The sequence below is a fragment of the Chiloscyllium plagiosum genome, chromosome 12, assembly GCF_004010195.1.
Source record: "Chiloscyllium plagiosum isolate BGI_BamShark_2017 chromosome 12, ASM401019v2, whole genome shotgun sequence".
NCBI classification, from domain to species: Eukaryota; Metazoa; Chordata; class Chondrichthyes; order Orectolobiformes; family Hemiscylliidae; genus Chiloscyllium; species Chiloscyllium plagiosum.
This window is the reverse complement of record NC_057721.1, coordinates 32,997,075-33,013,471: the sequence shown is the minus strand read 5'-3', so window position 1 is coordinate 33,013,471 and position 16,397 is coordinate 32,997,075. Positions and strand designations below refer to the sequence as shown.

The window sequence follows — 16,397 nt, the reverse complement described above, 5'->3', positions numbered from 1 at the left end:
AACTCAGCCCTGGAAAAAGTGAGAACTGCAGATGCTGGAGATCAGAGCTGAAAATGTGTTGCTGGAAAAGCGCAGCAGGTCAGGCAGCATCCAGAGAACAGGAGAATCGTCATTTCAGGCATGAGAAGAAGGGCCTGAAGAAGGGCTCATGCCCGAAACGTCGATTCTCCTGCTCCTTGGATGCTGCCTGACCTGCTGCGCTTTTCCAGCAACACATTTTCAGCCCAAAACTCAGCCCTGTCAATGTCTACCATTCAAATGCAATAATGCTATGTGCTATGATTCCAGATCTATGATAGAGTTTGGAAAGATGTCATGTAATTGTGACTAAACAACCAAATTTGAGACCAAAAGAAATGACACATTGTATAAAACACTAAAGATTGTTCTAAATTGATAATATTAAGTGGCATGCATTTCAATTTCCACTGCACCAAACCCCATCAACAACAGAAATCCACACCATAAAGTTTGAATCTCTTTCTCTCATATAATTAACTTTCTATGGTGTGTCTATGCATCCATTTTAAATTAAGGCACATCAATAGTAGATATTGGAAGTCTTTTCCACTGCAAGTACTCAGTATCTCCTCCCAGCACTCAGTTTTTGAATGATCATACTTATTTCCCAGCTTCTTGCTCTCAACTCCAAGAACATGTGTAATCCAAACCTCCGGGGAATATCCTCTATTACACAAGTGTCAATTCACCATTTCCAACAATAGCTATCTTGTAGTCTCTATGACTGCAACTTCAAATTTAGTCATAAACTGTAGTGTACTGGGGCCGTTTTTTTTAAAGGAATCATTCTTCCATCAGTCATGTTATACGGGTATAAAACTAATTTTCTTCCTTATTGTTTCCTGGAATACTAAATGTGTGTCAAAAAAGAGCTTAAGGTTTCAACTCCAATTTTCTGACTGGAGTAACATGATGTGTACACTCATATTAAGGAACATTAATTGGCTATTTACAAGGCATGATAAGAGAGGACATGTTACCACAGAATTACAGGCTCAGGCCCCAGTTCTATTTGTTCTGACAGCACTATGACATTGCTCCTTTGCGCACACTCTTGCTATCCTGGGGAGTAAAGATTTAATTTATCCGTTACTCTACACTGACTAATGCTCTCTGGTACAAAAATTCCTTAAGGCCTGTAGACCCTTGTGAAATTACTCCATACAATCTATCAGTTTAAGAAAACATTGTAAAACAAAGTCATCATTAGGCAGAGAATCTACTTCAAAATAAACAGATGGTGTGATTTAGTTTGCGATCTAATAAAATGTTTATGGCATAACTGCCAGATACTTATTGTATTATATGAAGGTGTTAGAACATTATTGATTTACTTACTTTAGCAGAACAACAGAAAAAAATAAAACTTTAAAAAAAAATTTAAATAAATGCCTTATTTCTTAGCATACGGTCCAATAATACTGCAAAATTAATGTTGCCAATAAATATAGAACATGTTTACATGACATTTTTTGGTGTTCTGGTTTAGCACACGGTCAAATCATTTATATTTGATTGCCTAATAACCTCCATTGATGAAATAGGCAGAACACTATGAGCTTGTCTCTTCACATTGTCAACAGTAATTTCTGGGTTAGTGTCTCAGCTTCATAATTATTTCACTTGAAGCAAGTAGGGCATTATTTCAAATTCTGGATTAGATTTAGATTTTAGATTACTTACAGTGTGGAAACAGGCCCTTCGGCCCAAGAAATCCACACCGACCCGCCGAAGCGCAACCCACCCATACCCTTACATTTACCCCTTACCTAACACTACGGGCAATTTAGCATGGCCAATCCACCTGACCTGCACATCTTTGGACTGTGGGAGGAAACCGGAGCACCCGGAGGAAACCCATGCAGACACGGGGAGAACATGCAAACTCCACACAGTCAGTTGCCTGAGGTGGGAATTGAACCCGGGTCTCTGGCGCTGTGAGGCAGCAGTGCTACCGTGCCGTGGTGCTGGAAGAGCACAGCAGTTCAGGCAGCATCCAAGGAGCTTCGATCCGGACAAGTCATGGGGACAGTGCTGAGCTGCAAATTTAGAACTAGGGTGAGGTGGGGGAAGGGAAAATGCAATTTATTCTATCTAGAGCTATTCTACAACCTCAATGCACTTGTTTCTATATAGTACATTATTTAAGACATAATTAAGTACATTAGTATTAAATCTCTGCCCAAACATGATAGCCAGTGCAAGATGTATGTGGATTAGCACATCCACTACATGAAGATGCACAGTGCAATGTTACTAACACACTTTCCATCCTTGGTCCAGTTATAATAAATTAATTATCTGATTTTCTTAAGTAATGGAAGAGAAATTTCACACAAATGTGTCTTAAGTTGGTGAATGAAATTTTAACTACCAGAGCTTAGTGAGTAGTAGTAGTAGTAAGTGAGCTGCGAAAATTTTAAATCAACCCAACCTCCCATCAATGTGCTCATTTCTGAAGGCAGAAGCTAATATTGCAACTTGTAACTTTAAGCTGTTAATATGTTGGACATGACAAATGTAAGAAGAATATTCTTAATGACTGGGAAGAACCAAGCGTCATTGTTTATGGATACATGGCAATTTAGGACTGAGATGAAGAGAAATTTCCTCATCCAGACAATAGTTAGCTTTTCAAATTCTCTGCTACAGAAAGTAGTTGAAGCCAAAACACTAAAAGTTTTTAAGAATGAGTTAGATTTAGTTCTTCGGGCTAAAGAGATCAAAGGGAATGGGGAGAAAGCGAGAACAGGGTACTTGAGTTGGATGATCAATCATGATCATATTGAATGAAGCTTAAAAGACTGAATGATCTACTCTGGCTCCTATTTTCTATTTTTCAATATTTAGTGATGAAACTTCTGATTCATAAACTCAGTAGATGAAGATGTTTCATGTGAATTCAACCAATTAAAATCTCACAATTTTCAATGACCCCAATGACCCCATGACCCCAAGAAAACTGAAGGAGACTAAACCTTACTGTGGCATTTATAATGTGCTGACTCATGAAAATGTTTTTCTTTCCACTATGATTAAACTAATCCTGAAGTCGCCTCCAGCTATTCCTCGTACTGTTCCTACTCAAGTCTATACAATTTAGCTTGATATCAATGAGGTTAATAGACTTATCAATTCTAGAAAATATTACATTCAAGTTTGTTTCACTTACGAATCAAATGCACAGCTGTCCAATCTTTTGCAAGAAAATTTTCCATTCATTTAAGAACGGTTCAACTATTATTAAAATATAAAGAAGATTTGATAGAAGACTAAAGTGAAAAGGCAATACAGTTTTTCAAAAGTATTTCCCATATCAACATTGAAAGAAATGGAATTAACTTTGAACAAATTCAATTTTTCAAGCTGTAGTCCGTATGAGCTACCAAAGACTCCAAATAACGAATGCAGCAACTGCAACCTTTGTAAAGTGACCAGTAAATTTGTATTACTTATGCATCAAATACAAAGCTGGACAGTTGTTTACTGTTTGAAATATTTGATAATCTGGAATTACAGCATGATAGTGTCATTGTATTCAACTGAAGTCTATGTCATGAGTACTAAAACTGCTCAGTCAAGACATTGGTAGTCAGCAGCACATCAGTCAAAATAATACAAGAGGGACAAAAGTGCAAAGCAATTGAAAAAATAGTGGGAACATTAAAGTCACATTTACAGAAACAACTTTTAAAGTAAAACATGCTGTTTGTTTTAGAATATTAGTTCTTGTTGTGCAAGACAGTTCCTATTTTCTATGTGTGGAATTGAGTGGCAAGCTGCTGGCAATCCAATCACTGAAAGGTATTCAGGTATGACCATTTCAAGCACCAGCACCTCAACATGTATTCACCAGAGAACTGTCTGTCACTGAGTGAGTGCATATGCTGATAAAATGCGAGATTAAAATGCAACAATTAATGGTCTGCGGCAGTTTAATGCTACACACTCAAATGTGCCCTTTCCTGCTGCTGTATCACACTTACAAAATAGCCTTGGAGGGTGCAGCTGTAAAATAAAATCAGTTCTCAGTGTTGAGAGTCACATGAAAAGGAATTTGGCAATGTCAGCAAATCCAAAATGCAATCTGTTCCCAATGTAGCAACTGTGGGTCACATAAACAGGTGCAAAATGTGTGGCAGGAAGTATATTATTATTGTGTCTTCACTTTTCATGAAAAGAAGGATTAAAGTACACATACTTAAACATTTTGAGTGACTACTGGCCTTAGTCCAGAGTAAGTGAGATCAGATGTAGAATCCTGAGCACGATTTTACTTAGAATGTGCAGACATAGCCACTTAGCTAAACTGGTCTGTGAGTGTGTTTATGTCCTTTACAGTCCTTCACCAATCCTACTTCTTCCAACCTGAACTGCACATTAGACCAAGGTGACTAAACCTCATCTGATCTACTTGTACCACAGCAAACTAAGACTGAACTTTATTTCAAACTATTCCATTCTTGTCAGACAGGTCAAGTTAAAAATTGAAATGCAAGCTTCATTCCATGCAATGCTGAAATTGCAAAATTCAAGTGTAAAGAAACTCTGGTTTTCTGCCAAACCTTTTGCAGGTTGGGAAACAATTGGATGCATCTTGTGGTACAAACAGAAATTATTTCAGGTATGGAAAACTAAGGAATAGAAGATTTGCACAGTATAGTTGACCAAGACGAGTGTACTTTTCAGGACAAAACCGACCATCTCTAATGCAAACATATACCAATAGCAAAGGGAGTGAATGTTGAAAGGTGCTGCTTGCCTGCTAATCAAGTAGACTGTTTTGACACAAATAGTTTCAAGCTTCCTATGCATTGTTGCAGTCTCACCTTTCTGGAGAAGTGGAAAGTTTTCCATCACATGGCTCACTTGTGCCATGTTGGTGTGGATGGGCAACACAGTGGCACAGTGGTTAGCACTACTGCCTCATAGTACCAGGGTCCCAGGTTTGATTCCATCATTAGGTGACTGTGTGGACTTTGCACATTCTCCCTCTGTCTACATGGGTTTCCTCAGGGTGCTCTGGTTTCCTCTCACAGTCCAAAGATGTGCAGATTAGGTGGATTGGCCATACTAGCTTGATAGCTTTAAATTAAGGGGGGGTAGGTATAGGACAGATGTTAGGGGTAGGTTCTTTACTCAGCGAGTCGTGAGTTCATGGAATGCCCTGCCAGTAGCAGTGGTGGACTCTCCCTCATTATGGGCATTTAAGCGGGCATTGGATAGGCATATGGAGGATAGTGGGCTAGTGTAGGTTAGGTGGGCTTGGATCGGTGCAACATCGAGGGCCGAAGGGCCTGTACTGCGCTGTATTCTTCTATGTTCTATGTTCTATGTACTAAATTGCCCAGTGTCCAAGGATGTGCAGGCTAGGTGGATTAGCGACGGAAAATGCAGGTTTTGGTCATAGGGTGTGTCTGGGCGGTATGCTCTTTCGAGGGTCAGTTGCACCCGATAGGCTGAATGGTCTGCTTCTGCACTGTTGGGATTCTATGGATAGATTTCAGGGAATCAGGAGGTGTGCCAGTTTCTTTATTCTTTCATGAGATATGGATACCTCTGGCTAGACCAGCATGTAATACCCACCCCTAATTGCCCTTGAATGGATAGCTTGCTAGGCCATTTCAGAGAGTAGTTAAAATTTAAATCCATTGCTAGGGATCTGGATACTCAGGTAGGCTAGAGCTGATGGGGATGGCAGATTTTCCTTCCCTAAAGACATGAGTAAAGCAGATGGGCGTGACATATTAACATTTTTTTCTCTCCACACAGATGCTGCCGGAGCTATTGAGTTTCTCCAGTAGTTTGTTTCTTTAATTTCAAATTTCTCCTGTTGTTCAGCTTACTCAATTTAAGCCTCCCACAGAGATTGTCACCCAACAGAAAAAGAACCTAAGAGCAACGATTATGAATGAATCTGTGTGAGGCAAGGGGAGAGAGGTAGGCAGGGTCCACTCTCCACCAATACCAGTGGAGGTGGTCCACCTTTTTTTTACTTCTTTCTACCATCTTGTGCTTCTCCATATGCTGAGAATGTGCAATTTCATGAAGTGTACCCCGAGTGCAAACCAAAATAGAGCAGTGGAATTCCTGCACACAAGAATCTTTAAGAAGATATTTTGTTTGAAAGTTGCAGCTTTCGTGAATTTCTTGAATTCTTTTCATTAACCAGGAGGAGGCTGGGGACCCTCAGCTGAGAACTCATGCTCATTCCACAAGAACGTGCCAGATAACATCATCAAGTGGATGACTGAACTTCCAGGAGTGATCTCCAGGTCTGAAAAGCATGGGCATATTGAACATGTCAACCTGGAGTGCTATTGAGGAACAGCTAACTGAAATAATCATTTCAGCACTCAGCATTTATCAACTCAATGCTGAACATCTTTCTCAAGCAAAGTCTTAGGTCTTGGCAATTGAATGTACAATGCAAATGATCACCATGTGTGCTCGACTCAATACCCACCTTTGCGAGCCTAAAACGTTTTCTGGATACAAATGCTGTTGGATCTACTGAGCTTCAACAGCACGTTGGGGTTTTCATTTCACATCTCCAGAATCCACAGTCCTTTGCTTACTTTCAAAAGTATTAATGTGACTTGCCAAACTCAACTCCAAATTCCATGACACTACGATAATACTCAAAGTCTGGTGCCATTCCAAAGTTAAGGAAATCTTAAGAGTCAGGAAAACCAGCTAACAATTCCAAAAGCTACTGTTCCATTGGGTTTTGTCTACAGTCTACAAGATGGTCAAGTGGTTTGTCCTTAATTGGATAAAACTGACTTTTCTACTAAATAAGAATTCTAAAGAAAGAAGCTGCTTTGAACAGGTCCTTGCACTCATAATTAACATTGGAGAATGATTTGCAAAGTAAATGAAGATTGGAGTTGCCTTTAAGACATGTTATCAGCCAACAGTGCTCTCCAGTATGAAAGCCTACTACTGAAACTTTCAGAAATCATTCAATGCCACAAAGGTCTCAGATTTATTGTAAGTGCACAATCAGTGTTTTATTTGGTGCGACTGTTGTCTATTGTGTTTTTGTGATTAATTACGCCTGTCTGTTGTTATAAAGGACAAATTAAACTGAAGTAAGCAATGGGAAGCATGAGCTCAGACAATTTAAAGCAGGGAACACAATTCCTGTTCCAGACTTATAATTTTAAGTGTACTATCTTTGCATCTATCCAAGGACCCACTCATAACGCTTACCAAGATCATAATGAGCAACCATAAGTTCTATATCTACCTGGCTAACAAAATCAAATGAACAGAGGCTAACAATGGTCCACCAATAGGGTTGGAACTTGGTAGAGCTTGACCTTTTTCAATATATGTACAGTTGCTAATATTTAGGTACATTAATGTGAATTCTCTAAAATGTGTCTGGCTAATTGGCAGCAGTTTTCAAATGTGTGTTAGCTGTGACGTAATTACATGACCAACACTTTAAGTGCTGTTTCTAAAATGTAATTTTTCTATAACACAGTGTTGCAAAAGAATGCAGCCATTGCATTATCGAAGAACTACCTGTAGCTGGAATCATTCAGAGTACCCAAATGGATTGAATCACATGATTAATGCAGAATAAAGAATCAACACCCCATCAATAACCCAATAGCAGAAGTCCCTGGCTTTGACCTCCTGTAAAGATGGTGAACAGCATCCAATCAAGTTAACCTAATGCTCAAATCAATAAATGGATGATGAGAGAAAACCTAAAGGGCAATAGTGGCCCTGAATCTTAGGTACCAGAACATATCACAGCAATCATCCCAATAAGATCTGTTTGAAACTTCATTTCTACACCACATACCTCAGGAGACCATTTAATGGCTAGTCAAACTCAACATCTATTTTAAGCTTTCTTCATCGTTGAAAACAATAGTATCTTATAAATGTTTAATTACCCTTAGTAATTAAGCCTAATTAGTATGGGGTTACAGTTTGTAACAAGTATTAATTGCCATTTAAATGAACCTGACTGACAAATTGGAGCTAGAAATAACTGAACTAAGGCTCACTACACTGGAAGAAAAAGTATGACATATAATAGTGCAACCACCTTAAATGGGCCATAGCACATATAGCAGGCAAATCACATTCATACAAATGTATCTGCTATAAGTAAGTGGTGAAGTCTGTGATGGAATCAGAAAAAGATCAGTGCTTTTAAGTCAAATAATTGCATGATTTACACATGGATATTTTAAACAGTGGGGTATGTATCAGATTTAAGCCAAGCCTGGAGGGAACATGGGGAACAGGTTAAGCTTCAGTATTGTTCATCCTAATTCTTAGGTGTAATGCAAACTGAAAGGAATAAAAAAACTTCAATCCCTCTTTACTGTCAGCTTTCACAGCCAAACAAATATGACTATTCACCACACTGGGAGAAAAATGCTGTGATTCTGGAATCATTTGACAGGGAAAAAAAAACTCTCATTATTTCTGGTTCCCTTTCATTTTTTTTTTTGCTGAAACTGCTTTAATTGCTGCTTTGAACTTAAAGCAATCCATCCAATTAAAAGCACTTACATCCCCATAAAGCCAGAGCTGGAAACCTGATTGACAGAAATGTATAAAATGTTTTTGCTTCACAACAGGAGATATGAAAGGGAAAAAAAGATGTGTAATTCTACAAAAAAATACATTTGTGCAGAATAGTTTAATTAAGAACATTTTATACAGTGAGTCATAATTTACATATCTTTAGATGACAACAGTCAGTCAAAGAGATTTTGAACTCGGTGTCAGATATATTATTATTAATGATGTTGCTGAGGTAACTGTTCACATCTGAAACCTGCACAACAGACTGAGCATCACAATGAAATGGAAAATTACTGTGCCAGAATATGAAGAGTGCAAATTGCACTGACTTTCTCTTTTAAATGTTTAACCATCTGGCTTGCAGTTTTTGAGTTTTAGGGCTATTTTATTTATTTTACAGATTTCTCCTCTTGTCTAACATCAGACAGTAATATAACAGCTACCTCACTCAAATGATCAATCATCATGTGCGACTCTTTGAGAATATGTGATGAACGCAGAAGGAGATGGAAAGCTATCTGACACCCAATCTAAACCTGTTCTCACTCAAAAATGGAACAGAGCCTTAATTTTCTAGTTCAGGAGCATAAAGAAAATAAATATAGCACCCTAATTGCTGCACCAAATCAGTCACACGAGCAAGCGGTTTTGAGGCCTCCTGGCATTTCTTCAATTAGGCAGTTTGGAGTTGCTATGAATTGAGGTTCTTACCTTAGATATTCCTATGTGGGTAAAGTAATTCTAATCACTCCCATAATAAGTCTCTTCCAATTAGGACTGCACTTAAATATTCATTACCTTAACCACATGACAGCATAACCCAGGGAGGTAACCCTTATAATTTGAACATTTGTATGAAACATTCTTCAACCAGTCTGAAATAGTCATACTTATGTCAGAGAACAGCAATTTCTATTTTAAAAAAAGAGATGAGCTACAACCTGAAACATGCAGGTCCCTGGCTACCCAACAATAGACCACAACAGACCAATCATGAGAGTTAATATAGCAATACGGCAATTGTGGAGGTGTTGCCACCCCTTTACCTCTTATTTATGTTATAATTTAATATCAAATCTGATCGAATCTGAAATTGATCAACTGCCCTTTTCCATTAAATGCCCTCTCAGACTTTCACTTGCCAGCTACAGCTTTTTGAGCTGACTAATCATTTCTTCATGATGGCTTCCTTGATTCTTTCTCAGTTGTTCAGACACTTCCAGTATATTTAAGCCCTTTGATCATTAATCTTGAGAACAGCAAGCTCTGTAACATTAAACTCAATTTCACAAACAGGATTGACGCAAAAGCAAATCTTTCAGAAGCTGTTTTTCATTATTAAAGTTTTCAATTGGCAAGTTCATTCAGTAGTGTCTCGATTGTGGTCACCAGATAACAAGTCAAATGCTTGAGAGGATTTTCTTTTCAAATCGACCTGTAGAGGAGGGGTTATAGTAGGAGAGACTTAAATCCAGGCCTTCTGGCTCAGAGGCAGGGACTCTAGCACTGCACCACAAGAGCCCTCAAATGCCTGCATTAAACTGTCAATCTCATGTGCTTTAAAATTTGGAATAAGATTTGGTTCAATAAAATGGTAGGTATTTGACTTTTCAGAAGAAAAATATTTGTAAATGACACATACTGGTCAGATTTGATGTGCATACTTCAAAATGGACATCTAGTACATTCATTTCTAAATATTACTGCGTTTTAATTTTTTTTCCCTCTGGGTTTCATGAGTTCATGTATCAGACTTGTGGCTGCTGCCCACTCTCTGCCGGTTCAACATCAAGGAAATGGTAATTTGCCTTCTCATGGGCCTCAGTATTCATGAGGTTATCTTTTCCCCCTTCTCCCTGCCTTAAGTTCTTCAAACTTGAATTGAAATTCTCGTCCTTTTCTCTTTGGTCAAGCTCAATTTTTGCCTCTCTTGAGATGGCTGAAACTTATTCCTCCTTGAGACACTTCTTTAAACCTACCCTTTTAACCAAGCCTCAGGTGTTCCGACTTAAATGATTCGGTGGCATACTTGATTTAATAATTCATTTCTGAAGCATCTCAGAATGTCTTAGTGCATTATAAGTGCAACATAAACACAATTTCTTGTTGTTGCCCAGCCATCATTTCGCCCCCTAAAGAAGTTTGGTAAATGAATATCACTGTACCAGCAGAAACTGTATAATTAAGTGAGTTACATCCCTGAGCTGCAATTTTTACATTAAAAAAAATTGACTGCTTTGAATCTAACCAGCCCAAAAATCTTCTTACTAACTGTTAAAAGCTTACTAATATTTCAGAACTAACAGTACAAACATTTTTTCAACTTATCTCCCACTTGCTGCTAACTGTCTCCAGCTAGCCATCTTTACAGACACACTTCTCATCTTTTCCAATCATCATCTCCTCCAATCCTCCACTTTGCTACCCTCCATATCCATCTTAATTTCATTTTCCTCTCTAAAATCCTCACTCTGTGCAAAGGTGCAGGACAGGGGCAGTGTGAGGAACAAAGAAAAAGAAAAAGGTGTGACGGAACAAGAGGAACTACAAATGGAATGGAGGGAACAGGAGGATTGCCGAAGCAGAAGGACGGCCAAGGAAGTGGCGAGCGGGCATGGCAACAAGTTCTGAGAAACAGTAGGCGAGAACTTCAGGATTGGACAGTGAGATGCTGAGTGATGGGTGAAATGAGGTGGTGAGTGGGAAAATAAGGGATGAGGTGGTTAGTGAAAACCTGGCAGGGGACGGTGGATGTGGTGACCTGCAGGCCAGGGGAGTGAACCAGTGAGCAGGAGAGATGATAAGTGGTGAGCCTGGGGAGTACAAGTTGTGAGTGGGAGATATGGCGAGCTGGATGGTCAGTAACTGGGAGTCACAGTGAGTTAGAAAAGGTGACAATTCAGAACAGGGTCCAAGTGGGAGGGTTGGAGAGTAGAAACAATTTCGTGGGAGAGATGGTGAACAAACAGATCACGAAGCAGAAGGGTCAACAATAAGGAGAGTGAATATTCAGCAGAAACAACAAACAGGAGGGTTCAGGAGCTATTGAAGCTGTGAATTAGGAGAATCAGGCAGGGAAGTGACGAAGCAACAGCTCATATTTAAAAAAAGACTGAGCAAGCTCAGGAACTAAAGTACAGATGGCAGCAGTGTTTTTGGGGAACATCTTTAATTTTCTAACCACCACCCTAATACAAAGGGCTGTGTTTGTTATCTTAAAATTGAAGGGCACACAAAACCACATATATAAATCTAATTATAACTCCATATATAATCCAAATATAATCCATATATAACTCCAAATTATACATAAATCCTGCCATTGAAAGATGATATTTCTGATTAAAATGCATGCTTTGTTCTCAATTTCAATCAAGCCTATAGAGACATAACATAAAATGATCAGTTTGCTGATGTTGCCAAGAAAGTGTATGGGCTTCCCTTGATTGGGCGAGCATGGCAGTAACATAAGTGGTGAGTAGGGTGGTAAAGGATGAAGAATGGTGAGCAAAGGGTGCAGAAAATGGGGCATGGATTGGGGTGGCAAGGGGAGGAGAGATTGTGCAAAAAAGGGAGTGTGGCAGCGAGGGGAGCCACACTCAAAACCTTACTTGTAGCCAATGTTTGAAGTCTAGAAAGGCCTGAAAACAAAGACGCCTGATGGACACTCTCAATAGGCATTGATTTAATTAATTCTGGAGTTATGTAATCTTTTGTGAGTCGGGCCTAGGTAAAATGGGATGTTTTCAAAACCAGATGAAAGTTTACAGAAATCATAATGTGGAGGAGCCAGTGTCGGACTGGGGTGGACAAAGTTAAAAATCACACAACACCAGGTTATAGTCCAACATGTTTCTTTGGAAGCACTAGCTTTTGGAGTGCCGCTCCTTCATCAGGTAGCTGTGGAACAGGGATCATAAGACGCAGAATCTATAGCAAAAGATTCGTGTCATGCAATTGAAATGATAAGTCAAGCAAACCTAGATTGCTGTTAAATCTTTCATCTTTTAGAATGAGTCGCAGGTTTCAGATCATTAATAGGTAAATTCCAGAACTTCTTTTAAGTCACATTCTTGAGATAACTTAAGGTTTATAAAAAAAATCTCAGCTCAGACAATGCATTAAAGGTGTGAAGTTAGAGTCTGTATGTATCCCAATCTCGAGTCAGACTTGTTCTTTCTCCAAAGTAGGAATTTATAAAATGTCACATGGATTGACTGCCTGCATTGATTGCCTGCAGATTCTGTGTTTTTTGAGCAAAATAGAATGTATCTGCAAATAAAATTCTGCAAATGCCTTTGGGATACGCAACAATGCAGAGTGATAGCCAAGTTTGGTACCCATGAGGATGGCCTCAACCAGGACCTTGGGTTCATGTCACACTACAGGTGCCCTCACTGCACTATACACTCTCTTATGCACACATAGACACACTCTTACATTATTACACACACACGCAGACTCTCTCATATATACTTTCTCTCCTATATGCACACACATTCAGCCCACACTCACACGCACATACACTCTCTCTCACTGGCTAATACTCCATTACACTCACACTTTAACAAGCCTGCACAAACGCAAATGCAAACTCCCTCACGTGCACTCACACATACAGACTCACATGCATGCACACACACATAACATATAAGTCTATGGGATGAATTTGCATTTGCAGCATTATATTGGCAGATACATTCTATTTTGCTCAAAAAGCGCATAATCTGCAGGCAGTCAATGCAGACAGTCAATTCATGTAATATTTTATAATTTCCACTTTAGAAACGAAACCAGTCTAACTCAAGATTGAGATACAGACAGACTCTGATCTCACATCTTTGATGCATTGTCTGAGCTGAGATGTCACCTGTTTTTAATAAAACCATTAGTTATCTTGAGAATGTGACTTAAAAGAAGTTCTGGGATTTGCATCTGAATGAACCGAAACCTGCAGCACATTCTAAACAACGAAAGACTTAACAGCAATCCAGGTTTGTTCAATATATCATTTCAGTTGCATGACACTGTAATCTTTTGCTTTAAGTTCTGTGTCTTATGATCCTGCTCCACGCCTACCTGATGAAGGAGCAGTGCCCTGAAAGCTAGTGCTTCCAAATAAACCTGTTTGACTATAATCTGGTGTTGTGTGAATTTTAACTTTGTACAGAAACCCAATAAGCTCTGAATGCAAATTTGGGCTTAAAATTGTTCATTCCTTTGTGCCAGTTACCCTGATATCAGCTTAAGTACACTGTGAAATTGCAATGCAATTGAGAAGAAAATCCAGACCACAATTCTGAGAGGGGGGCTCCTTTCACACTAACCTTTCCACAGAAATGTTAAAATAATCAGCCAGCCAAATTTGAAGAGCTTGGTCAATCTGAAACCCTAAAGACTAAAACAAAATAGCCATATACAAAGCGCAGATTATAGAATCGTCTTGGATGGTAACATAATAAAGACAGTGTACATTGGCTAAAAACAAGAACTGCAGTTGCTGGAAACCAGAGTTTAGATTAGAGTGGTGCTGGAAAAGCGCAGCAGGTCAGGCAGCATCCGAGGAGCAGGAAAATCAACGTTTCGGGCAAAAACTCTTCATCAGGAATAGAGGCAGGGTGCCTGCAGAGTGGAGAGATAAATGAGAGGAGTGGGGGTGGCGAGAAAGTAGCATAGAGTACAATGGGTAAATGGGGGTAGGGATGGAGGTGATAGGTCAGAGAGGAGGGTGGGGGAAGGTAGCAGAGGAGACTGGTGAAATCCACATTGATGCCATTGGGTTGAAGTGTTCCGAGGTGGAAGATGAGGTGTTCTTCCTCCAGGCATCGGGTGGTGAGGGAGCAGCGGTGGAGGAGACCTGCTGTTGTATTCTCCTCTCAATATTCAATGGTACAAAGTGTTGCATGTCAATGGGTCATATAACTGGCAGCCAATACACTAAAACTAGTTTTCAGCGACAAGGTGAATTTTTATCCCATTGTGAGGAGGCATGCTACTCAGCTGATCATTCTTTAAAAACAATGTCTCAAATTAGATGAGATTGTACTTGACTCAGCAGTTATTTACCCTTCCTTATGTTAAACTAAATTTCTGCTTTGATCATTCTTGATGAAAAAGAAATTTCCAAGTTCTAAATTACTGTACGTTACTTTAACCGCTAATGTGTCTGCAGGCCAATGCCATGCATGCTCAGAAGGATTGCTTGGGAAAAGTATTAAACTGTATGATGGTCTAACCAGAAAATATTAATTAAGAAAACTTGGTGCTCTTATTCACACCGAATTGTCCATCTGCCTGACCCAAATGTACATCAGATGATTTTCATTTCATGGGTGATGCTGCCTCCCTCAAGCAGCAAGCACACGGCATACAGAATCACCTATTTCCACAGCAACACAGTCAAAATGACTTTATTGATTGACCAATGACAAGGTGGGCTTGCTGCAAGGAAAATAAAGCAGGTAAAATGTTTTCTCTTCCGTCAGGTAGAGTAATCTGCAGGAAGAAAAGACTGCAGGAGACAAAAGTATTGTTTCAAAATAGCATTTAAACAACACTAGCCAATAAAAGGAAATAAACATTTTCAGTTTCTGGTTATTCAGGAGGGGCCTTACTGTATAGAAATATGCTTGCATTGGCGATCCCCAGCTTGTTGCCTGCCACACATGTGTAGTTGCCATAGTGATCCTCAGTGGCATTAGTGACAATGAGACTGGAGCGACTGTCCAAGTTCTGGATCTGGATGCCTTGCGAGCTGTTATATATCCTGACACAAGTGGAAAAAATAAAAATAGGCACAAGTTACTCATCTAAGTATATTGTGAAAGGAACAGCTCTTCTTGACAGCTTAGCCACTTTACATTCTGGGGTCTTTGTCAAGTTGTCTGAAATATTGAGAGTGCTACCATGTCTTCATACATAAATTGTGTGTGGAAAAGATACAAAATATATATTGTCTATGATTAAAAATCTGATGTGAATGGATAAATTAGTGCAGAGTGTCCATCTTGCAACAATCCTATTTCTAAAGTAGGTTGGTTTTAACATATTCAAACAGCTCAGATCCTTTTTGGAGACTTAATTATTTTATAAAATACAATGACTCTTGCTGCGGGGTCAATGTTCTCATACTGAAATGCTTATTATGTTAAGGTACAGCAGAGGAGCAAATACAGTTGATATGAAATATAAAAACTGATAGAGGCAGGAAACGTGAGTAATCTAGACATTATAATAGGCAGTAAGGGCTGGTAGATTACAGTTTAAGTGCCAGTCTAACGCAAAGGCAAATAATGAGAAAATAAACAAACTCATCAGTGTACATAGTCAGGGAAGTAAGTGCCTTAAGATTCAGCAACTAAACAGTTTTGAATTAAGTTGAAGGCTTGGACATGCATGGTGGACATGCATGACTATGATATCATAAGCATTGGTTCAATAATAGCATGGGCTGGTTCAATAATAGCAAGGGTTGGGCGGACAATGACAAACAAATTACTTTAGAGAGATAAATGCAAACTTAAAATTTTTTTATGTTATGTATTGTTTATAATAGATATAGATCTATTTTGTACATGTTCAGACAAGGCATAAATTATTTGAAAAGAAACGAGAGACATAAGAGATTTGAATAAAGGCACTTACAAATTGGGAGGAGAGACTGAACCATGAACATTACAGTCAAAGAAGGGAGCCACAATGCAATTGTTATGAATAACTTTGATGTATATCACAGATAGAATAAAAAATTTTCCAAAGATACAGTAGGAGAAAAACATGATCATGATTGGTGAAGAAAGGATGAGACTCAGTTCATCTAA

The 16,397-nt window shown here is 38.9% G+C and overlaps 1 protein-coding gene across 3 annotated transcripts in view; it reads right to left on the bottom strand.

Moving 5' to 3' along the window:
* The window catches only part of LOC122555092 (limbic system-associated membrane protein-like), an 841,008-nt gene that overhangs the window by 105,214 nt on the left and 719,397 nt on the right, over positions 1 to 16,397 (bottom strand). For all 3 annotated transcript variants that reach the window (XM_043700768.1, XM_043700769.1, XM_043700770.1), the window contains exon 6: positions 15,192 to 15,343. In XM_043700768.1, coding sequence (XP_043556703.1) covers positions 15,192 to 15,343 — 152 coding nt within the window. The remainder of the gene's footprint in view (positions 1 to 15,191; positions 15,344 to 16,397) is intronic.